At 42.0% G+C, this 23,840-nt stretch overlaps 1 protein-coding gene across 1 annotated transcript in view; it reads right to left on the bottom strand.

Moving 5' to 3' along the window:
- Fam120c (family with sequence similarity 120 member C) overlaps nucleotides 1–23,840 on the bottom strand; it is a 113,730-nt gene that overhangs the window by 9,097 nt on the left and 80,793 nt on the right. Inside the window, exons 11-15 of the mRNA XM_070040402.1 lie at nucleotides 14,207–14,321; nucleotides 12,460–12,669; nucleotides 7,631–7,832; nucleotides 2,839–2,977; nucleotides 2,425–2,482 (exon numbers count right to left, since the gene is read on the bottom strand). Coding sequence (XP_069896503.1) covers nucleotides 2,425–2,482; nucleotides 2,839–2,977; nucleotides 7,631–7,832; nucleotides 12,460–12,669; nucleotides 14,207–14,321 — 724 coding nt within the window. The remainder of the gene's footprint in view (nucleotides 1–2,424; nucleotides 2,483–2,838; nucleotides 2,978–7,630; nucleotides 7,833–12,459; nucleotides 12,670–14,206; nucleotides 14,322–23,840) is intronic.

Here is a 23,840-nt window from a genome sequence, read left to right as displayed (position 1 = left end):
AGAGATGGATCTATTCTTTTTTGTACTAAAAATAGGTTTTTCAGACTATATGCCTGATGATCAGACCCTGAGTCATAGTGAATTCACAAAGGCTGTGACACTTTATGGGAACTTTACTGGATGACTAGTTTTTTTTTCTGGACATAATACTTTTTATCTTATTGAAAAGTTCTGGGAAGGTTTAAAAAACATCCAAACTCACTGGCTTTGGAATTCATTAAAAAATGTTTTTATGTTTTTCCACTTTGGGCTCAAAATAACACTAAAGGAAACTTGTATTTATGATTAGAACTAATAACAAAATTATTAGTGGAAGGGGCCTTGGCAGAAAGCAGGCACTTAAGAAACATTAGCTCTAAATATAGTATAAGGATAGTAGCACTTTAAATCTGGCACAAGATATTTTTATTTGTTTGATGGCACTGGGGATCAACTCTGGGATTTATGTACGCCATACAAGCACTACAACCCACATATGACAATAGCCTCAGTATATGATTTTGCATAGTTCATCCAGGTGCTGTGGGCTCCTGCCTGTAATCCTATCTACTCAGGAAGCTGAGATCTGAGTATCACAGTCCAAAGCTAGCCCAAGCAGGGAAGTCCATGAGACTCTTATCTCCAATTAATCACCAGAAAATCAGAAGTGGAGTTTGTGCCTCAAGCAGAAGAGTGCTAGCCATGAACAAAAACCCTTAGAGACAGTGCCCAGGCCCTGAGTTCAAGCCCCAGGACTGGCGTGCATGCATGTTTACGGGCATGCGTGTGCCCGCACGCGCGTACACACACACACACACACACACACACACACACACACACACACACACACACACACACACACACACACACACACACACACACACACACACACACACACACACACACACACACACACACACACACACACACACACACACACACACACACACACACACACGAATAGTTTTTACCTGGGGACTGGTGGCTCATGTCTATAGCCCTAACTACTCAGGAGGCTGAGATCCAGAGAATCCTGATTCTTGGCTAGTCTTTGCAGAAAAGTCTGAGAGACTGTCTTCAAAATAACCAGCATGGAAGTATGGCTATAGTAGTAGAGCACCAGTCAAACAAGCAAGCCCAGGGAGTGGGAAGTCTTGAAATCAACCATGATAACCGCAGAATTTAAAAAGAATAGTTTCCCATTGTTTATATTTGGAGGTGGGGCATGTCTAATGAGGAACAAGGACCCATAGGAACTATGATACAATCAAGACAAGAAGAAAATGAAGATCTGAGTTGTTAAGACTAAGCAGAATGACAATGCCTCCCTCCCACATATTCTGCAAAGCATAAGTCCAATTTTCTAAGCATCTTTGTTGCTGGCCTTTCTCTTTAGAAGCTCACCCAGGGCTGGGAAGGTGGCTCAGTGGTAGAGCGCTTGCCTTGCATGCTTGAGGCCCGGGGTTCGATTCCTCAGCACCACATAAGCAGAAAAAAAAAGCCGGAAGTGGTGCTGTGGCTCAAGTGGTAGAGCGCTAGCCTTGAGCTGAAGAGCTGAGGGACAGTGCCCAGGCCCAGAGTTCAGACCCCACGACCAGACCAAAAAAAAAAGAAGAAGAAGCTCAGCCAGGCTGCAGACATTCTGTTAGCTTCACTCTGACCTCTTTCTGGCTTTATGTAGCACATACTATGCAAGGCAAGGTCTTCAGGGCATGTGTCTCATTTCTATCTTGTTGTCTTACTTAGAGAAAAGGCCAAGCCTCTGTAGCCCTGAAGGAAAAGTTGTAGATGACTAACCCTCACTAGACCTCACTGCTGGAGAGGAGAGGAATGAAGTTTAATCCCTATACAAGGTGAGAAAGCTGCTTCCTATCAGCAGTTCAGGTTTTTATGCCTCAGGTGATCTCTTGCGATTTAGCTACAAGGTGCAATAGGTATCAAACAGAGGCTGAGATCTGAAGATCAAGGTTCCAAACCAGCCTAGGCAGGAAAGTCCATGAGACTGTTATCGCTAATTAACCACCAAAAAGCCAGAAGCGGAGCTGTGGCTCAAGTGGTAGAGCACTAGCCTTGAGCAAAAAACGTTCAGGGACAGGACTTAGGTCCCGAGTTCAAGCCCCAGGACTGGTGCATGCATGTGTGTGCGCACACACAGAGCCAGGGAAGCAAGATAATTTCAAGAAAGGTACTTACTATAGCTGGGCCTTGGTGGCTCACGCCTCTAATCCTAGCTACTCAGGAGGCTGAGATCTGAGGATTATAGTTTGAAGCCAGCCTAGGTAGGAAAGTCCACGAGACTCTTATCTCCAATTAACTACCAGAGAACAGGAACTGGAGGTGTGGCTCAAAGTGGTAGAGTGCTAGCCTTGAGCACAAGAGCTCAGGGAAAGCACCCAAGCCCTGATTTCAATCCCCACAACTGACAAAAAAAAAAGAGGTACTTACTTGTTTACTTCCTTTTTTGTGTCCTTTGGGCCCTCTACCACTTGGTTCTTTTCCATGCCTTTAGTAAGTGGAAGGAAAGGTGATAATGAGAAACACAGAAAGCTCATATCCCCCTTTTTATTCTGGTATCTACTCATCTCTAGGAAGTTGGCCCTGTTAAGTGAGATGCCCCTCCTTAGTGTTGACTACTCTCAACCTCTACCTCTATTACTTCCCTGTTATATTGAATTGTTTTTTTTTCCCCATATTCTCCTTCAGTATGAAAACTCTTTCTTCGAGGCAGGGTTATTATTGTTTGCTAAACCAAGTTGAAAACTGGTTAAGGCTCCTGAACAGGATTCAACAACTGGGCATTTTCCCAGGGACATCTTGACTGATACTAGCTCATACAAACCTATTTGAATACATACATACCCTTTTCCAGGCCCACCAACAGAAACCACCTGCATGCCAAAGGATCCTCGACCTCTGGAGGATCTGCTGCCAGCCCACTGGCCCACCACCATCCCAGCAATCTCTAGTTTTCCTCCTTGAGGAGGGATTGGATGGAGACCTAGCAAGACAGAAAGGAAAGAACAAATGAATGGGAAGTGTAGGATAGAACAAGAGGTTGAGCAAAAGATCCTACAACCTACTTACTCTTTTTCTGTGCCAGTCCTGGGGCTAGAACTCAAGGCCCAGGCCCTGTCCCTGAGCTTCTTTTGCTCAAGGTTAGCACTCTACCGCTTGAGCCACAGTGCCACTTCTAGCTTTTTGCTGCTTAATTGGAGATAGGAGTCTCACAGACTTTCCTGCCCGGGCTGGCTTTGAACCATGATTCTTAGATCTCAGCCTTCTAAGTAGCTAGTAGTACAGGCATGAGCCACTGGCACCCTACTCTACTTATGCTTATTTCTACTTATCTTTGATAAGAAGACTTTGTGATAGTAAGGGGCTGTGATAAGAAAATATAGGGAGAAAGACCTATACACACACATACTTTAGTAACTGAGTTGTGAGGGATTCATTTTTCAAATAAAGATCTATCACAGTAGGAATCAGTATTCCTTTTGTCTTTTATTTTCTTTAGGCTTGTAATGGGGTTTGAACTCAGGGCTTCAACTTGTTTGCTCAGTGTTTTGGCTCATGGCTGGTGCTCTACTTCTTAAGCCACACCTCCAGTTCTGGCATTTTGCTAGTAAATTGGAGGTAAGAATCTCTCAGATTTATCTGCCCAAGTTGGCTTCAGAGGTTCTCAAATCTTCAGTCTCCTGAGTAGCTAGGATATAGCCTCACACTTTTCTTTTTTTTTTTTTTTGTCGGTTGTGGGGCTTGAACTCTGGGCCTAGATGCTGTCCCTCAGCTGTTCAGCTCAAGGCTAGTGCTCTACCACTTGAGCCACAGCCCCACTTCTGGCTTTTTTGGCTTATGTGGTGCTGAGGAATCAAACCCAGGGCCTCATGCATGTGAGGCAAGCGCTGTACCACTGAGCCACCTTCCCAGCCCCTCAGACATTTCTTGAGAAAATGAATTATATTTCTTGTGGTTTGGGACATTTAATTATTTAATTTATTTAAGAAATTTTTGCTTCAGGCTGAAAATGTGGCTCAGTGGTAGAGTGCTTACCTGGTATGCAGGAAGCCCTGGGTTTGGTTCCTCAGTATCACATAAACAGAAAATGCCCAAAGTGGAGCTGTGGCTCAAGTGGTAGAGTGCTAGCCTTGAGTTAAAGAAGCTCAGGGCCAGTGCCCAAGCCCTGAGTCCAAGCCCCAGGACTGGCAAAAAAAAGCCAAAGTTGGGGTTGATGGCATAGTTCACTTGGTAGAGTGCTAGCCAATAAGCAAAAGTATCAGGTACAGAGTTTGATTCCTAATCTCTGACCAAAAATAGAAAGAAAAAGCTAACTATCTGCAATTCATTTAACAGGTTGCTAGAAAAGAGACCTTTGTTTATATAAAAGTGAGAGACCTAGCCAGGTGCCAGTAGCTCACACCTATAATGTTAGCTACTAAGGAGGCTGAGATCTGAGGACTGTGGTTTGAAGCTAGTCCAAACAGGAAAGTCTGTGAGACTCTTTTCTCCAAGTAATCACCAAAAAGCCAGAAGTGAAGCTGTGGCTCAATTGGAGTGATAGCCTTGAGGGACAGTGCCCAGCACTGGCACACATGAAATAAATAAGTAAAAAAATAAATAAGTGAGCAAGCAAACAAATAAATAAATTGAAAACTAGGAGCTAGGAACTAGTCTCCTAGGAGGGACAAGAAAAATGTACTTGACAATCTTATTGTATCCTCTCAGGAGGCAGGATGCTCTTGTGAGCCACCAGTAACTGAAGTACCACTGGTACTGGGGCAATGGGGAGGACCTTCCAGGAATGTGGCATTAATTAAGGTGACTAGTGAGACTTATATAATAAAATCAACACAAATCAAATGAGAGATGTATTTTTGTCACCTTAAAGGTATAGAATGGCTGGCTCCCTCATTTGTAAAACTAGACCATTATTTGAATCAACAAAGGGTTATATTGGAGCTAACTTTCATACTGCTCATGAAAGCCGAGCCTTAAGCTAAATATCCATGCTGAATTCTGTGACCTTAAGACTAATGTCAACTTCTAGCTTTCATATTTTTACAGAGGAGCAATAGATAGCACACACTTTCATCCATAGCAATGATACACGTACCTGGTCATAGAGTTTTGCTATTTCATGTGAAAATGTCCCCACTAAAATATCTAGCTTCACCAGGCACTGGTGGCTCACACCTGTAATACTAGCTACTCAGGAGGCTGAGATGTGAAGATTGTGGTTCAAATCCATCCCAGGCAGGAAAGACCATGAGATTTATCTCCAATTAATCACCAGAAAACTGGAAGTGGATCCATGGCTCAAAGTGGTAGAGCACTAGCCTTGAGCGAAAAAGCTCAGAGACAGTGTCCAGGCCCTGAGTTCAAGCCCCAAGACCAACAAAGAAAAAATATAGCCAGCTTCAGGGTTGGAGATATAGCTTAGTGGTAGAACATTTCGCTGCCTAGCACACACAAGGTCTTGGATTCTATCCCCAGCACCACACAAAAATATTCTTGTTTAACCAGGTTATATGTTGTTTGAAGTATCAAAATCAGTATCTGAGTTACCTAGGCATGTTTATCTATTCCTTAATAAGAGGCAGCCCAAAGAGATGACATTGTCCAAAACTAAATGTACTCATTACCTGGCTTATGAAATTATAAGCCCTCTGTATATCATCTTTACAACAACAATAAAAATATTAACAAAAACAGCACATCAGGCTGTCTCCATAATTTAGACATATGTGTGTGTATATAGAGGTATTCGTGTGAAGATTTCTTCACTAAATTGCTATTCCTTTGGGGAACATGAACATGATGTTTCTCTTGATGCTTCTGGAGTCGAAGAAAGGAAATGTGTCAAATCTATCCCCAGAGTAAATAAGGCTCCATCAAACCACCAGCATCTTCCAACACTGGCCTTCACTCCCACTATACTACCCTTTTTTTTTTGGCCACTGCTGTGGCTTGAACTCTGGGCCTGAGCACTGTCCCTGAGCTGCATTTGTTCAAGGTTAGCACTCCACCTACCACTTGAGCCATAGCACCACTTCTGGCTTTTTCTGAGAAGTTTATTGGAGATAAAGAGTCTCACAGACTTTCCTACCTGGGCTTTCTTGCCCAGGCTGACTTCAAACCATGATCCTCAGCTCTCAGCTTCCTGAATAGCTAGGATTACAGGCATGAGCCCATAATGGGCGCCCAGCCCCACTGCCCTTCTTATAATCTCCTGCGGGCAATTATCTATAAGAAATGAATAAAATAAAGGCAATCATAAAGATCCAGCTCATATGAATTATTGTTCTCAAAATGATGAAGTAACACCTATCTTTTTCATGAGTCCAGATACCACAATTTGGGTTTTGGTAAGAGTCACATTGCTGCCGGGCGCTGGTGGCTCACACCTGTAATCCTAGCTACTCAGGAGGCTGAGATCTGAGGATCTCGGTTCAAAGCCAGCCCGGGCAGGAGAGACTGTGAGACTCCTATCTCCAGTAAACCACCTGAAAACCGGAAGTGGCGCTGTAGCTCAAGTGGTAGAGCGCTCGCCTTGAGCTGAAGAGCTGAGGGACAGCGCCCAGGCCCAGAGTTCAAGCCCCACGACCGACAAAAAAAAAAAAAAAAAAAAAAAAAAAGAGTCACATTGCTGGGACCCGAACAACTCTACAGAAAGTACTAGGAATTTGATGACCCTTCTTTTTTCTCAAGCTATCGCCTTCTATCACAATGAGCTACTCTTCAAACTACCACAACATAGCATAGAATATAAATGAGATAAAAATGAATATAAAACTAGAGATTCATCTGATATTGGTGGCTCATGCCTGTAATCCTAGCTACATCAGAGGCCGAGATCTGAGGATCAGGGTCCAAAGCCAGCCTGGGCAAGGAAAGTCTGTAAGAATCTTTTCTCCAATTAACCATCAGCAAACCGATGTGGAGCCATGGTTCAAAGTGGTAGAGTGCTGGCCTTGAGTAAAAGGGCTCAGGGAAGCACCCAGGCCCCAAGTTCAAGCCACACAACTGACAAAAAATAAACAACCAGCCGGGTGCTGGTGGCTCACGCCTGTAATCCTAGCTACTCAGGAGGCTGAGATCTGAGGATCGCGGTTCAAAGCCAGCCCGGGCAGGAGAGACCGTGAGACTCCTATCTCCAATAAACCACCAGAAAACCGGAAGTGGCGCTGTAGCTCAAGTGGTAGAGTGCTCGCCTTGAGCTGAAGAGCAGAGGGACAGCGCCCAAGCCCAGAGTTCAAGCCCCACGACCGACAAAAAAATAAAATAAAAAAAATAAATAAACAACCAAACAAAAAATAAATCCTAGAGATTCTGTAACTGGCAAATACTGGGTAGGTAATTAAGAATTAAATTAGAAGCCAAGCACCAGTGGCTTATGCCTATAATCCAAGATATTCAGAAGGCTGAGATCTAAAGATCCCAGTTCAAAGCTACCCCAGCCAGACAAACTTGAAAGATTTATCTTCAATGAACTAGCAAAGCACTGGAAGTGAAGGTGTGGCTCCAGTGGCAGAGTGCCAGCCTTGAGCAAAAAAGCTAAGAAAGAGCATGAGGCCCTGAGTTCAAACCGCAATATTCTTACCAAAAAAACCCACAACAAAATTAGATGGCAAATACATTATTCTTAAGTACTGACCTGCAAACCCCCTGCTCCTTGCTTGAGGAGGAGGTGGCATTGAGCCCATGGCTCGGGAATAAAGTGAAACCGGGTAGAGAGATGGTACCATGGGAGGTACAAAAGTAGGTGATGGAAGAAGAGCAGAAGGTGGTGGATGACTCATGTTGACTCCTTCAAGGATACTCTGTCTCATCTTTTCTACTTTGGTTGCCAGGTCAGCCTTTGAAAGAAAAGAGCACAATAACCACATCTGCTATTTTTCAAACTTTTCCCATGTGTCAGGCACTCTAGGTGCAATTTTCCATTCTATTTCCCCTTAAGAGAACTGAATATGAGGGCTGGGAAGGTGGCTCAGTGGTAGAGTGCTTGCCTTGCATGCATGAGGCCCTGGGTTCAATTCCTCAGCACTACATAAGCAGAAAAAGCCAGAAATGGTGCTATGACTCAAGTGGTAGATTGCTAGCCCTTAGTTGAAGAGCTGAGGGACAGTGCCCAGGCCCAGAGTTCAGGCCCCATGACTGACCCCCGCCCAAAAAAGAGAATTGAATATAGAGTTCAATGATGTCAGATTACATGCATAGGAAGGCTTCTGGAAAGGAAGCTGTCAGCTCCATGCATGAAACCACATCACGGTCAAGATTAGTTCCCGTAAAGGCCTACAGGACACAATAACCAAGTCAGTGCAAATGGAATAAGGATATACTGATGGTTGATGAAAAACTGGCAATAAGTAAGGCAATTTTTTTAAAGGAGAGGGAAGAAATTAGCTAAAAAAGAACAATACCCTGATATATACAAAGCCTTTTAACCTCTGCCCCCCAACACCCAGGATTGGAGACCTTGAGTTTCTGACAGGATAAGTAAGTACCTCCATTTCAGAAGTGAACACAATTCTTCTCTAAAGTGCAGGATTGTAAATATTTAAAGTTTTGCAAACCACATTGTCTCTGCTACAATTATTTTATGCTGTAATTGTAACATGAGAGAAGTCACAGGAATATGCAGATGGATAAATGTGGCTGTACTGCAATAAAATTTTATTTATCAAAACAGAAAATGGCATGCATTACAAAAAGGAGGGTTGCTGAAACTAGTATGCCAGACCTTGTTATAAGAGTGACGACTAAAATTTTCCTTTCTTGCTTTCCCCCAGGTTTGCAAGTTTTTACTGCAATAAATTCCTTTGTTTCTATGTTGTCATCAATTTTATTTACTTTCTTCCATTTCGTTCGTGTGTGTGTGTGTGTGTGTGTGTGTGTGTGTGTGTGTGTGTGCGCGCGCGCGCGCCAGTACTGGTACTTGAACTCACACTCTTACTTGGCTTTTTTTTTACCATACAGAGGGGTTATAATTACGTGGGTAAGGTAATGAGTACATTTCTTATCAAGCATTGTAGCCTCCTCCTTTGTTTCCCCTTTCCATCCCTTCCCATCTCCCACCCCCTCCCCAAACCCCCAATGGCCAATGTTGTAAAGTTCATTTTTCGACACAACAACTTGTACATCTGATTGTTGCAATGGGTCCACCTGTATCCATATTTAAACAATTTGTTTTTTCCCTTCCCCTCCACAAATTATACCAACCTCAAATACAGTGAAAGCAGGGGTTATACCATGGGGGAGGGACATACAAAGCAACAAAGAAATAATCTTATAAATGTGTTAGAAACAATCACCTGAAAGAAAAAACATTTGAATACATATCTTAGGGTTCATTTCCCTAACATCACCTTATCTGACCTTTCTGCTTGACTCAGACACATACTAGTTATTGCAAATAAGGGAAACCATGGGACCTATGTTTCTTTGGGCCTGGCTTACTTCACTTAATATAATTTTTTCCAAGTCTTTCCATTTCCTAACAAATGGGGCAATGTCATTCTTTCTGATGGAGACATACACACACACCACATTTTCTTAATCCATTGATCTACTGAGGGGCATCTGGGTTGGTTCCATATCTTAGCTATAGTAAATAATGCTGCAATAAGCATAGTTGTGCTGGTAGCTTTAGTATGGTCTTGTTTGTGAACATTTGGGTAAATGCCCAAAAGTGGAATTGCTGGGTCATAGGGGAGCTCTATGTGGAGTCTTTTGAGGAACCTCCATACTGCTTTCCAAAGTAGTTGAACAAGTTTACACTCCCACCAACAATGCAGTGAGGTTCCCTTCTGGCCACATCCCCTCCAGCATCTGTTGTTATTAGAGTTCTTGATTATAGCCTTTCTAACTGGGGTGAGGTGGAATCTCAATGTTGTTTTGATTTGCATTTCTATTATGGCTAGGGAGGTTGAGCATTTCTTCATGTGTCTATTGGCCATCCTTCTTTCCTCTTCAGAGAAGTTTCTCTTTAAGTTTTTAGCCCACTTATTTATTGGGCAGTTGTTTTTTTGAGGATTTGTTGTTGGGGGATTTAATTTTTTGAATTCCAGGTATATTTTAGATATGAGACCCTTGTCCATTGTATGGTTAGTGAAGATCTCCCAATCTGTGGGCTTTCTATTGTTCTTGCTAGCTATGTCCTTTGTCATGCAGAAGCTCTGCAATTTCATGCAATCCCATTTGTCCAATCTTTCTTTGATTTGTTGTGATTCTGGGTCTCTATTAAGAAAATTTTGGGGGCTAGAAAGGTGACTCAGTGGTATAGCGCTTGCCTTGCATGCTTGAGGCCCTGGGTTCAATTCCTCAGCACCACATAAGCAAAAAGAAAAAAAAGCCAGAAGTGGCGGTGTGGCTCAAGTGGTAGAGCACTAGCCTTGAGCTGAAGAGCTGAGGGACAGCGCCGAGGCCCAGCCCAGAGTTCAGGCCCCACGACCGGACCAAAAAAAAAAAGAAAAAAAGAAAAAAAAATTTTTTGGCCTGTGCCAAGGAGACCTAGGGTTTCTCCTATTCCTTCCTGTAATGTTTTCAGAGTGTCTGCTTTGACTCCGAGGTCTTTGTTCCATTTGGAGTTGATTCTGGTGCAGGGTGATATATAAGGATGTAGCTTTAGTTTTCTACAAGTGATTAACCAATTTTGCCAGCACCATTTACTGAAGAGGCTGTCTTCCTTCCATTCTATTTTTTTAGCTCCCTTATCGAAGATTAGGTGGCTATAGGTCTGCGGGTTCATTTCTGGGTTTTCAATTCTATTCCATTGCTCCTGAGGTCCGTTCTTGTGCCAGTACCAAGCTGTTTTGAGTACTATGGCTTTGTAGTAGAGTTTGAAATTTGGTATTGACATTCCTCCAGCAATGTTCCTTCTGTTAAGGATTGTTTTTGTTATTCAGGGTCTTTTATTGTTCCATATGAATTTTTGGATTGCCTCTTCTATTTCCTTGAAGAATGAGCTTAGTATATTGATAGGTATTGCATTGAATTTGCAGATATTGGCTTTTTCTCGCAAGTTTGGTGCTCTACCATTTGAACTACACCTTCACTTCTGGACTTTTGCTGGTTAACTACAGAAGAGTCTTGGGGATTTTTCTGCCAGGCTAGCTTTGAACTAGGATCATCAGATCTCAGCATCTCGAGTTTAAAATAAAAACAAAACACCTCTCATTGCTAGTGGCTCACACATGTAATCCTAGCTACTCAGGATCCTGAAATCTCAGAATCATAGTTCAAAGCCAGCCTGGATGGAAAAGTCATTCAGACTCTTTTCTCCAATTAACCACCAAAAAGCTGTGGCTCGAATGGTATAATGTCAACTCTGAATGGAAAAAACCTAAGGAATAACACCCAGTTCCTGATGCCCCAGTACTGGTTAAAAAAAAGAAAAAAAAAAAGAAAGAAACCGGTTCCAGAAGTGAGTTATACTTTTTTTTTCAGTTTTTTTTTTTTGTTTTTTGTTTTTTTTAGTCAGTCATGGGAGTGAATCTGGGCCTAGGTGTTGTCCCTCAGCTCTTTAGCTGAGTCAAGGCTAGTGCCCTACCACTTCAGTCACTTCTGGCTTTTTTCTTTTTGCTTATGTGGTGCTGGGGAATACAACCCAGGGCCTCCTTCATACAAGGCATGCACTCTACCACTGAGCCACCTTCCCAGCCCCTACTTATACTTTTTGTAAAGAAAGGAAATTAGATCCTGAAAGTATTGCACTTGAAAAGAAATAGTCAAGCTGGGCGCTGGTGGTTCACGCCTGTAATCCTAGCTACTCAGGAGGCTGAGATCTGAGGATCGCGGTTCAAAGCCAGCCCGGGCAGGAGAGACCGTGAGACTCCTATCTCCAATAAACCACCAGAAAACCGGAAGTGGTGCTGTAGCTCAAGTGGTAGAGCGCTTGCCTTGAGCTGAAGAGCTGAAGGACAGCGCCCAGGCCCAGAGTTCAAGCCCCACGACCGACAAAAAAAAAAAAAAAAAAAGAAAAGAAAAGAAAAGAAATAGTCATCCTAAGGAAATAAATATAAAAACAAACCCTTTCCAACATATATATATATATATATATATATATATATATATATATATATATATATATATATATATTGTTGGTGGTGGTGGTTGTGGATGTGGGGCCTGAACTCTGGGCCTGGGTGCTGTCCCTCAGCTCTTCAGCTCAAGGCTAGCGCTCTACCACTTGAGCCACAGTGCCAGTTCCGGCTTTTTCTGTTTATGTGTTCTGAGGAGTCGAACCCAGGGCTTCATGCATTCAAGGCAAGCACTTTACCACTGAGCCACCTTCCCAGCCCCTCCAACAGATAATTTTACAACATGTACACATCAGACTTGGGGCTTTTGTGACCAAGATAATTTAAATTAAGTTCAGGTCAGACACATGTTTCCCACTTCTGCTCCTCGCTATTTTAGCTCCTTTCTCCTCCCTGCCCATTCATTTACTCCCACAGCAGTAGTGGCTATCCAATATGTTGGTACCTGGCCATCACAGAGTTCAACCAGGGATACTCGTTCTCGACCTGCTTTAATGAGCTTGCTCTGGAACAGCTTGCCATCAAAGTAAATCCAGGGGCAACAATGTTCCCAAGGGACTGGCTGGCCACAGGCATCATTAGCAAATAGAGCTGTGTCAACTCCACTCATGAAGAGGGCAGCAAGCTGGATTCCTCGGGCATCTAGCTTCTCAATCTGAAAGTATGACAGAGGGGAAAATATTATTAAGAATGTACTAACAAAGAACTTTAGATGAAGCATCCCTAATCTGAAATCTTTTCTCCCCCTAGTGCTGGAGATTGAACGTAGTATACTTGCTAGGCAGGTAGTCAACCAGTTAAGTCTTCTTGCTTTTAGTTATTTTTTCAGGAAGAGTGTCTTCTTGCCTGGGCTGACCTAGACTGTGATTATTCTAACTTATGCCTCTTGCATAGCTAGAAGTGATAGGCATGTGTCACCATGACCAGTGAAAATCTGAAATATTTTGGAACATTGTATGCTCCAAAATCTGAAACTGTCTCAACACTGGCATGATATCAAAAGTGAAAAATCCCATACTTGGCCTCATATTGACTCTAAGCCAGGCATGGTGGCTCAAGCCTGTAATCCTAGGTACTTGGAAGACAGAGATGGTTCCAGGCCAGCAGGGACATAATAGTTCATGAGATTCTATCTTAACTAATGGCTGGGTATAGTGGTGTGTGCTTGTCATCACCAGGCATAGCCCAGGCTAAAGGGAGACCTTACCTCAAAAGGAACCTATGCAAAAAAAGGAACCAATACAATAAGGGACTAGAGGTGTGGCTCAAGTGGTAGAGCAACTGCCTTGCGAGTACAAGGATCTGAGTTCAATCCCCAGTATTGCCAGAAGAAAAAAGGGTTAATGATAATTTTACATATAATGGGGAAAAGTAGGAACAAAGTGACCAACATTGTAATAATTAAATGATATATCCTGTGATAAAATATGTGCTAAAAGTTTTTGGCACACAGAACATATGAAGTTCCTGCCCTAGCTTCCTGAGTGCTGGCATTATGAATGTGTGCTATTACATCTGGATAGATGCAAGTTTTCAAAATATTTTCAACCAGAGGTTAGTTGAATCTGCAGATGCAGAAAATTCAAGTAAAATTACACAAACAATATCTTAAATATTTAGAAGCACAATCCCTAGTACCACATACATACACATAAAAAGATTGAGAAAACAGCAAGATTTTCACAGTGGCATGTTAGACAGTTTAATAGGAAAAAAGTAAGTAGTTGTAGTTCCTCTCCTAGGTGTGATCTGATGTAAGGAGCTACTCCAAGACCCAGTAATACTACATTTAGAACAGAAAGGAACAACTCAGTATGTATATTAGACACATGCATTAGGAGTCTTACAGATTTTCCTACCTGGGCTGGCTTTGAACTGTGATCATCAGATTTCAGCCTTCTTGAGTAGCTAGGATTACAGACATGAGCCACCAGCACCCAGCTCAGATCAGTATTCTTTGTTTTTTTTTGTTTTTTTTTTTTTTGGGGGGGGGGGTCCGGTCGCGGGGCCTGAACTCTGGGCCTGGGTGCTGTCCCTCAGCTCTTCAGCTCAAGGCTAGCGCTTTACCACTTGAGCCACAACGTCACTTCTGGCTTTTTTCTTTTTGCTTATATGGTGCTGAGGAATTGAACCCAGGGCCTCAGGCATGCAAGGCAAGCGCTCTACCACTGAGCCACCTTCCCAGCCCTTACCTTGAGTTCTTGAAGTTGATCTGGTTCATAAAGTTGGGTAGATACTGCTTGTGCAAGGAAGGTGTCTAGCTCATGGCGATGCAGGATTCGGCCACCAGGCCACTGAACCATGTACCTAGAAAATAAAAGCATCATGACTAAGTTAAAAAGAAACCTTACAGTCGAGTGCTGGTGGTTCATGCCTGTAATCCTAGCTACTCAGGAGGCTGAGATCTGAGGGGTGCTATTCAAAGCCAGCCCAGCCAGGAAAGCCCTTGAAACTCTTATCTTTAATTAACCACCAGAAAACTGGAAGTGGCACTGTGGCTCAAGTGGTAGAGCACTTGCCTTGAGCTGAATAGCTCAAAGACAGGAACCAGGCCCTGATTTCAAGCAAAAAAATTCCAAGTCAGCCTGGGACTCGTTAAAACAGCAACAACAAGGACTATGTTTGTAGCTCAGTAGAATAATGATTGCGTAGCACACACAAGGCCTCGGTTCCATACCTAGCCACACACACACACACACACACACACACACACACACACACACACACACACACACACACACACACACACACACACACACACACACACACACACCTGTCCCTGGCCACACACACACACACACACACACACACACACACACACACACACACACACACACACACACACACACACACACACACACACACACACACACACACACACACACACACACCTGTCCCTGGCTCAAACCTAAGGCTAGATTTTTGCCATTATCCAAGATCTGATAACTTGTCTGGGTGCCAGAGAAGATAGGCAGGTATATAAATGATAAATGAAATGACAGGACAGTGTATTAAATACCAAGAGTAAACAATGTACAGGATTTGGCAAGGTGCAAATGGCTGACACCTGTAATCTTCGCTACTCAAAAGGCTGAGATCTGAGAATCATAGTGTAAAGCTAGCCCTGGCAGGAAAGTTTGTAAGACACTTATTTCCAATTAACCACCAAAAAAACGGAAGTGGAGCTGTGGCTTGTGCAAAAAAGTGTTAGCCTTGTGCAATAAAGCTCAGGGACAGCTCCTAGGCCATCCTTTCGTGCTCCAAGGCCAGAACATACTCACAAAAAAAAGAATGTACAGGATTTTATGAGCACAGAAAAATTCAATGAGTACAAAAATTCAGAAAGTCAAAGGAGGAAATAACAATGCTCGATAGGAAATATACTCATTACGTTACTCATGTGACTGTAACCCCTCTGTACAATATCTTTACAATAAAAAATATATACAAAAAATAATAAAGAAAAAAATTCAGAAAGAGTCAGATGCCAGCAGCTCACACCTGTAATCCGAGCTACTCAGGGAAGCTAACATCTGAAGATCATGGTTTGAAGCCAGCCCAGGTAGAAAAGTCCCTGTGAGACTCTAATCTCCAATAAACTACTCAAAAAAACTGAAAGTGGTACTGTGGCTCAAGTGGTAGCACAAAGAGGTTCAGGGACAGCACCCAGGTCCTGAGTTCAAGCCCCAGAACTGGCAAAAAAAAATATCAGAGATAGCATCCCATAAAGGTCAGCAGGATCTGAATTTCAAGGTGTCTATATAATTCAGTGAGATCCAGGATAGGAAAAGGCCGTTCTAGATTGGGAAAGAGTATGCTTAGTATTGCTATAAGTAAGTATATTTGGATAGGAGGGAAGATTAGAAAGTAGCCCAGATCAAGAATGGTTTCCAAACAGTATTATGGAACTTGGACTATTATCCTGGAATTGTGGAAAGACATGTAAGGATTTCAGCAAGACAATGATATTGATCAGTTTGATACTAACTGGCTCAGAGGGGAGGAGTTAAAAAGGAATAGATATAGACTGGGAGTGTGGCTCAGTGGTAGAGTGCTTGCCTAGCATGCATGAAGCCCTGGGTTTGATTCCTCAGTACCACATAAACAGAAAAAAGCCTGAAGTAGTGCTGTGGCTCAAGTGGTAGAGCACTAGCCTTGAGCCAAAGAAGCTCAGAGACAGAACTCAGGCCCTGAGTTTAAGCCCCATAACAGGAAAAAGAAAAAGGCATAGATACTACATAGGAGGCAATTGAATATGTGGCAAAAATGGGATTGAATTAATATATTGACAAAAGTCACAGACTTGGCCAGGGGATAAAGACAAGAGCCACCCAGGATTTAGAAATAGGTAGGATTTGGTCATCAATATATATATATTTTTTTGTGATGCCGGAGATTGAAAAGCAAAAGTCCAAGATTTTTTTTTGTGCTGGTCCTAGTGCTTGAACTCAGGGCCTGGGTGCTATTTCTGATCTAAGTTTTTACTCAAAGTTAGCGCTCTAACACTTGAGACATAGCTTCACTTCCAGCTTTTATTTTTGGTAGTTAATTGGAGATGAGTCTCACCAGCTTTCCTGCTCCAGCTGTCATCAAACCGTGATCCTTAAATCTGTCTCCTGAATAGGATAACAGATGTGAGCCACTGGTGCCTGGTTCGTGTGTGTGTGTGTGTGCGCGCGCACGCGTCTGTGTGTGTGTGTGTGTGTGTGTGTGCACCAGCACTGGGTCTTGAACCCTTAGCTTTATCTTTTTTCTTTTCAAGGCTGGCACTCTATCACTTGAGCTATAGCTCCACTTCCAGCTTTTTGTAGTTAATTGAACATGAGTCTCATGAAGTTTCCCGTTTGGGCTAGCTTTGAACTGTGATCCTCAAATCTGAGCCTTCTGATACTAAGATTACAGGCATGAGACACTGGTGCCTGGCAAAAATCTTAAGATTCATAGATTTCTGGCTTGGGCAAATGATTAGATAATAGCTTCCAAGATAGGAAATCTACTAATTCAAGAAATAAATACTTATTTATGACTGTTTGAACGGAAGGCCCCTACACTGTATATATCTTACTGTTTTAGACATTAAGAATGCAGAAAGCAATAGAGACCCAGAGAGAGAAAAAATACAAATATATCAGGGCAGTCTGTCATTAGCTCTGGGAAAGCACACAAGATAATGGTCATGTATAATTCCTGGAGCTATCCAAGAATTTAGAAACTTGGCATTGTTTCTGAAACTTGTTCTGCTTCTGGGGATTCTGGCCCAGCTACTACTTCTAGGAGAGAGTGTGGTGCTCTAGAAAGAGCCAGGGTTGGGCAACCAGACAGTCTGCTTTGGAATCTAGAAACTTTTATGTTTTTATTTTTTGCCAGTCCTGGGGTTTGAACTCAGGGCTTGGGCACTGTCTCTGACCTCCTTTTGCTCAAGGCTGGCACTCTATCACTTTAGCTACAGTGCCACTTCCGCTTTTTTCTGTTTATGGGGTACTGAAAAATCGAGCCCAGGGCTTCATGCATGTTAGGAAAGTACCATTAAACCACATTCCTAGCCCTCCAGAAACTTTCTGAGAACTGTTTCATCCTATGGAATGATTTTTTAAAAACCAGCAAAAAAGCCAGGCACCAGAGCCTATGCCTGTAATCCTAGCTACTCAGGAGGCTGAGCTCTAAGCATTGCAGTTCAAAACCAGCCCAGGTAAGAAAGTCCATAAGATCTTTTTTTTTTTTTTTTGGGTCCGGTCATGGGGCCTGAACTCTGGGCCTGGGCGCTGTCCTTCAGCTCTTCAGCTCAAGGCTAGCGCTCTACCACTTGAGCCACAGCGCCACTTCTGGCTTTTTTCTTTTTGTTTATGTGGTGCTGAGGAATCGAACCCAGGGCCTCAGGCATGCAAGGCAAGCGTTCTACCACTGAGCCACCTTCCCAGCCCCATAAGATCTTTTTTTAAAATACATTTTTATTGTAAATATACTAGTCTATAGAGGGGTTACAGTTACATGAGCAAGGTCATGAGTGCATTTCCAATCAAGCATTGTTACCTCCTCCTTTATTTTTCTTTCTTTTTTTTTTCCCAACCCCTCCTCCTTTATTTTTCTACTACCATCCCTTCCCTCCCACCTCTACAACTATACCCACCCCCCACCCCGCCTAAATTGTAAAGTTCATTTTTCAACATAGTGTCTTGTATATCTCATTGTTACAATGGGTCAATCTGTGTTCTTATTTAAGCATTTTGCTTTTTCACTTCCCCTCCCCAAATTAGAGAAGTGTATATATAAGGTGTAGGGCACCGACATAAAATACAGTGAGACCAGGGGTTATACCGTGGGGGAGGAACATACAAAGAAACAAACAACAAAAAAAAAATGGTACATTATGAATACATTAGAAACAATAGCAAGAAAGAAAACACCATTTGTGTCCTTATCTTAGGGTTCATTTTGCTTAACATCATCTTATCTGGTCATATGTACATAGCTTTTGTTTAAAATAAGTTTTTATTGTGAAAATACTTTATGGAGGGGTTACAATTACATGAGCAAGGTAATAAGTACATTTCTTATCAAGCATTGTTGCCTCCTCCTTTGTTTTTCCCCTGTACATAGCTTTTGACCTTTTCTGCTTGTCCTAAACTTATACTAGGTATTGCAAACAAGGGAAACCATGGGACCTATGTTTCTTTGGGCCTGGCTTACTTCACTTAATATAATTTGTTACAAGTCTTTCCATTTCCTAACAAATGGGGCAATGTCATTCTTTCTGATGGAGGAATAGAATTCATATATATATATATATATATATATATATATATATATATATATATATATAATCTCACATTTCTTGATCCATTAGTTTGGTCTTGTTTGTGATCATTTGGGTAAATGCCCAAAAGTGGGATTGCTGGGTCATAGGGGATTTCTATGTGGAGTCTTTTGAGATAATCAAAACAGCTTGGTACTGGTACAAGAACAGACCTGAGGACCAATGAAATAGAATTGAAAACCCAAAAATGAACCCACAGACCTATAGCCACCTAATCTTCGATAAGGGAGCTAAAAAAATAGAATGGAAGAAAGACAGCCTCTTCAGTAAATGGTGTTGGCAAAATTGGTTAATCACCTATAGAAAACTAAAGCTAGATCCTTATATATCACCCTGCACAAGAATCAACTCCAAATGGATCAAAGACCTCGGAGTCAAAGCAGACACTCTGAAAACATTACAGGAAAGAATAGGAGAAACTCTAGGTCTCCTTGGCACAGGCCAAAATTTTCTTAATAGAGACCCAGAAACACAACAAATCAAAGAAAGATTGGATAAATGGGATTGCATGAAATTGCAGAGCTTCTGCATGGCAAAGGACATAGTTAGCAAGATCAATAGAAAGTCCACGGATTGGGAGATCTTCACTAGCCATACAACAGACAAGGGTCTCAAATCTAAAATATACTTGCAACTCAAAAAATTAAATACTCCAACAACACATCCTCAAAGAAACAACTGCTTGATTAATAAGTGAGCTAAAGTCTTAAGAAATTTCTCTGAAGAGGAATATATATATATATATATATATATCTATATCTATATACACTTACATACATACATACATACACACAATGGAATTCTATGTCTCCATCAGAAAGAATGACATTACCCCATTTGTTAGGAAATAGAAAGACTTGGAACAAATTATATTAAGTGAAGTAAGCCAAGCCCAAAGAAACATAGGTCCCATGGTTTCCCTTATTTGCAATACCTAGTATAAGTTTAGGACAAACAGAAAAGGTCAAAAGCTATGTATATATGACCAGATAAGATGAGGTTAAGCGAAATACTAAAATTTTATCTTGCGTTTTCATTCAATATTATATTATATAAACTTATTATTCACTAAATGCTTTTCAAAAACATGACTTTTAATAACTACATGTTCATTTTGTAAACATATCGATTTCTTATATCCTTCCCTACAATTCCAGGAATTTGGCACTTGGAAGGCCGAGGCAAGAGGCTAAATTGAGCTCAGGCATTTGAGAACAGCCTGGCAACATAGCGAGACCCTAGCTCAAAAGAAAATAAATAAAGTTTCTCTCACTCAAAATTCTTTCACTGAGGCTTAGTGGTAGAGTGCTTGTCTAGCATGCATGAAGCCCTGGGTTCGATTCCTCAGTAAGAGATAAAACCGGAAGTGGTGCTATGGATTAAGTGGTAGACTGCTAGCCTTGAGCAGAGAGGCTCAAGGATGTGCTCAAGCCCAAGTTTAAGCCGCAGGACCAGCAAAAAAAAATTCTTTCACTGGCCATTTCTATTTTTCTTTCATTACTAATACTACAAATATATTCATATACTAAATCATGTCTGTATCTCTGATTATTCATCCCCTTAGGACAAATTCCTAGAAGTAGAATTAGAAGTTCAAAGGTTCTGTTCACATTAAAGGTCTTTGATACATATAACTGTTTTTTTCTTTTTTTGTCAGTCATGGGGCCTGAACTCTGGGCCTAGGCACTGTCCCTCAGCTCTTCAGCACAAGGCTAGTGCTCTACCACTTGAGCCACAGTGCTACTACCGGCTTTTTGTGCTTATGTGGTGCTGAGGAATTGAACCCAGGGCCTCATACATGCAAGGCAAGCGCTCTACCACTGAGCCACCTTCCCCACCCCACTGTTTTTCTTTTGTATGTTCTTCCCCCTATGGTTTATCCCCTGTTGTGTCACTACATTTGATTTTGACACCCTGGTATTGTATATACATTTACCTGAATTCGGGAAGGAGGGGGAACAAGAGAATGGTGAGACAAAGCACAAGGGGGAAATCAATAAAAAACAAAACAAAGCAAAAAGTTGTACAGGTAAACCCATTGCAACAATGAGATGTACAAGACACTATGTTGAAAAACGAATTTCACAATTTAGGCAGGGTGGGAGGGGAGTGTAGTTGTGGAGATAGGAGGGAAGGGATGGTAGGGGAAAAACAAAGGAGGAGGTAACAATGCTTGATAAGAAATGTACTCATTACCTTGCTCATGTAACTGTAACCCCTCCTCTGTACAGTATCCTCACAAAAAAAACTTATTAAAAAAAAAACAAAGCTGTTTTGCAGACCAGTTTGCCCAAATTACAACTGATGCTCTAGCAGTTTGTCAGTATGGATTGTTCGTCTTTAATGATTTAATTTTTTTTTGTCTGTCATAGGGCTTGAACTCTGGGCCTGGGCGCTGTCACTCAGCTGTTCAGCTCAAGGTGAGCACTCTACCACTTGAGCCATAATCACACTTCAGTTTTCTGGTGGTTAATTGGAGATCAGTGTCTCACGGACTTTCTTGTCTAGGATGAATTCAAACTGCAATCCTCAGATCTCCCCCTCCTGAGTAGCTAGCCCGATGCATCAGCCCGATGTCACTTTTTTGTATAATAGTCACAAGCTATTGTCAAGGCTTGCCCAACAGTCGAGAATTTTAGCTAACAAGTACAGAGAACAGTAAAACAGACATGCAGAAAGAAAAGCTCTGGCCGTTCTAAGACAATTCCCTATGAATAGCACTTTTCTTGTTCTTAGATGACTATGAGACTATAAGTTATAGCTTTATGATCACCTAGCTAGAATGGTTTTATTTCCTGGAAGCAAACAAGTCTGAATTTTGAGATTCTGGTTTCCAAGATCCTTTATATAGTGCAACTATTAACACACTGTCCTATTTCTAGTCCCCTACTTTGTCATTTTAACACGATGCATTCTGTTATACAAGTGTAGTAGTTTATTATTTTTATTATTATTTTAATTATACAAAATATCTTCCCTGCTTTGAGGGGAGGAGGATTAGCTTTTACTTTTTCATTAACATTCTTACTTCTTAAAATTATCTTTTTATTCTGTATTAATTTTAGCATCTACAGAAATATACCTTAAAAAATTCTAACCAAAGCACTGGTGATTCACTCCTATAATCCTAACTAGCTCAGGAGGCTGAGATCTGAGGGTCAAAATTCAAAGCCAGTCCAGGCAAGAAAGTCCATGACACTCTTCTCTCTAATTAACTACAAAAAAGCCGGACATGGAGCTGTAACTCAAGTGCTAATAGCTGAGGGACAGAGCCCAAGCTCTGAGTCCAAACCTGAGGACTGGCACACATAAAACAATTTTACCTTGGAGGGAGGCATGGATTAACTGCCAGAATGTCTGCAAGAAGAAGTCTCTAAGCTCAAACTCTAGTACTGCCAAAAAAAAAAAAAAAGATTTAGCTCAGCATGGTGGCTCATGCCTATAATTGAAATTATTAGGAAGGCAGGAATTAGGAACAATGTGATTCAAGGCTAGACTGGACAAAAAACTTAGCAAGACCCCCATCTCAACAAATAAGTTGGATATGGTGGTGTGTATCTGTGGTCCCAGTCACACAGGAAGCCATAGATAGGAGGATCTTAATCCAGTCTTAGCCCTGGGCTAAAATCAAGATCCTACCTGCAAAATAACCTGAAAGCAAATAAGACCATAGATGTGGTTCAAGTTCTTGACTAGTAAGCATAAGGCTCTGAGTTCGAACCCAAGGACTAACAAAAAGATATATTTTTGTTTTATTTTAATTTTTTCTTTTTGTATATAGTGGGGCTTGAACTCTGTGCCTCAGCTCTTCAGCTCAAAGCTAGCACTCTATCACTTGAGCCATAGTGCCACTTCCAGTTTTCTGGTGGTTAACTGGAGGTAAGAGTCTCATGTACTTTCCTGCCTGGGCTGGTTTTGAACCAAGATCCTCAGATCTCAGCTGTCTGAGTAGCTAGGATTACAGGCATGAGCCACCAGCGCACAGCTTAATTTAAATTTTTATATTCAAAGATTTATATACTTACCTAGCTTTTCCTTTCAAGGCTGGTACTCTATCACTTGAGCCATACCTCCACTTCTGGCTTTTTGCTGGAGATAAGAATCTAAGTGTTGGGGCTGGGAAGGTGGCTCATGGTAGAGTGCTTGCCTTGTATGCAGGCCCTAGATTTGATTTTTCAGTGCCACATAAGTAGGTAAAGCCAGAAGTGGCACTGTGGCTTAAGTGGTTGAACACTATCCTTGAGCTGAAAAGCTGAGGGACAGTGCGCAGGTCCAGAGTTCAGGCCCCACAACTGACCAAAAAAGAAAGATAGAGGCTAAGTGTCATGGATATTCCTGCCCGGGCTGGCTTCATAATGGGACCCTTAGATTTCAGACTCTGATGATTCTTTTATTAAAATATAATTTACATGGGCTGAGAATGTGGCTTAATGGAAGAGTGCTTTCCTAGCCTGCATGAAGCCCTGGGTTCAATTCCTCAGCACCATATAAATAGAAAAAGCTGGAAGTGGCACTGTGGTAGAGTGCTGGCTTTGAGCAAAAGAAACTCAGGAGAGTGCCTAGGCCCTGAGTTCTAGACCCAGGACTGGCATATATACATAAATAATTTACATAGCATAGTTGTTAGGTTTTTTAAAAAGAGGTAGCTGAGTAAGAACAGCACCACACGTGGTATTCAGGTAAGGGGTAGGTTTATTCATCATTCTGGCTGGCACCAGGCCATGTTGGCCCTCCACACGGCTGGGAAAGGCCTGGGAAAGAAGCTGGGAAAGAGCTGGGAAAGAGGGCGTCTGGGCCTAGGCTAGGCCTTATTTAGGGTAGGGCAGAGAAAGGTGTGGCCACATCAAATTCAGATGTGACCTCAGCAGATGCAGATGTGACCTCTTCCAAGTGTGCCAGTTGCCTAGGTAACGCAGGTACTGGGCGAAGACTTTGCTGCGAGGAGGGTGGAGTCTGCTCACCATCCAGGAGCAGACCTTACAATAGTGATGTCTTATTATGGTTTTAATTTG

The sequence above is a fragment of the Dipodomys merriami genome, unplaced genomic scaffold, assembly GCF_024711535.1.
Source record: "Dipodomys merriami isolate MVZ:Mamm:240054 unplaced genomic scaffold, mDipMer1.0.p SCAF_3, whole genome shotgun sequence".
In the NCBI taxonomy this organism is placed as follows: Eukaryota; Metazoa; Chordata; class Mammalia; order Rodentia; family Heteromyidae; genus Dipodomys; species Dipodomys merriami.
This window is presented reverse-complemented; position numbering and strand designations above follow the sequence as displayed.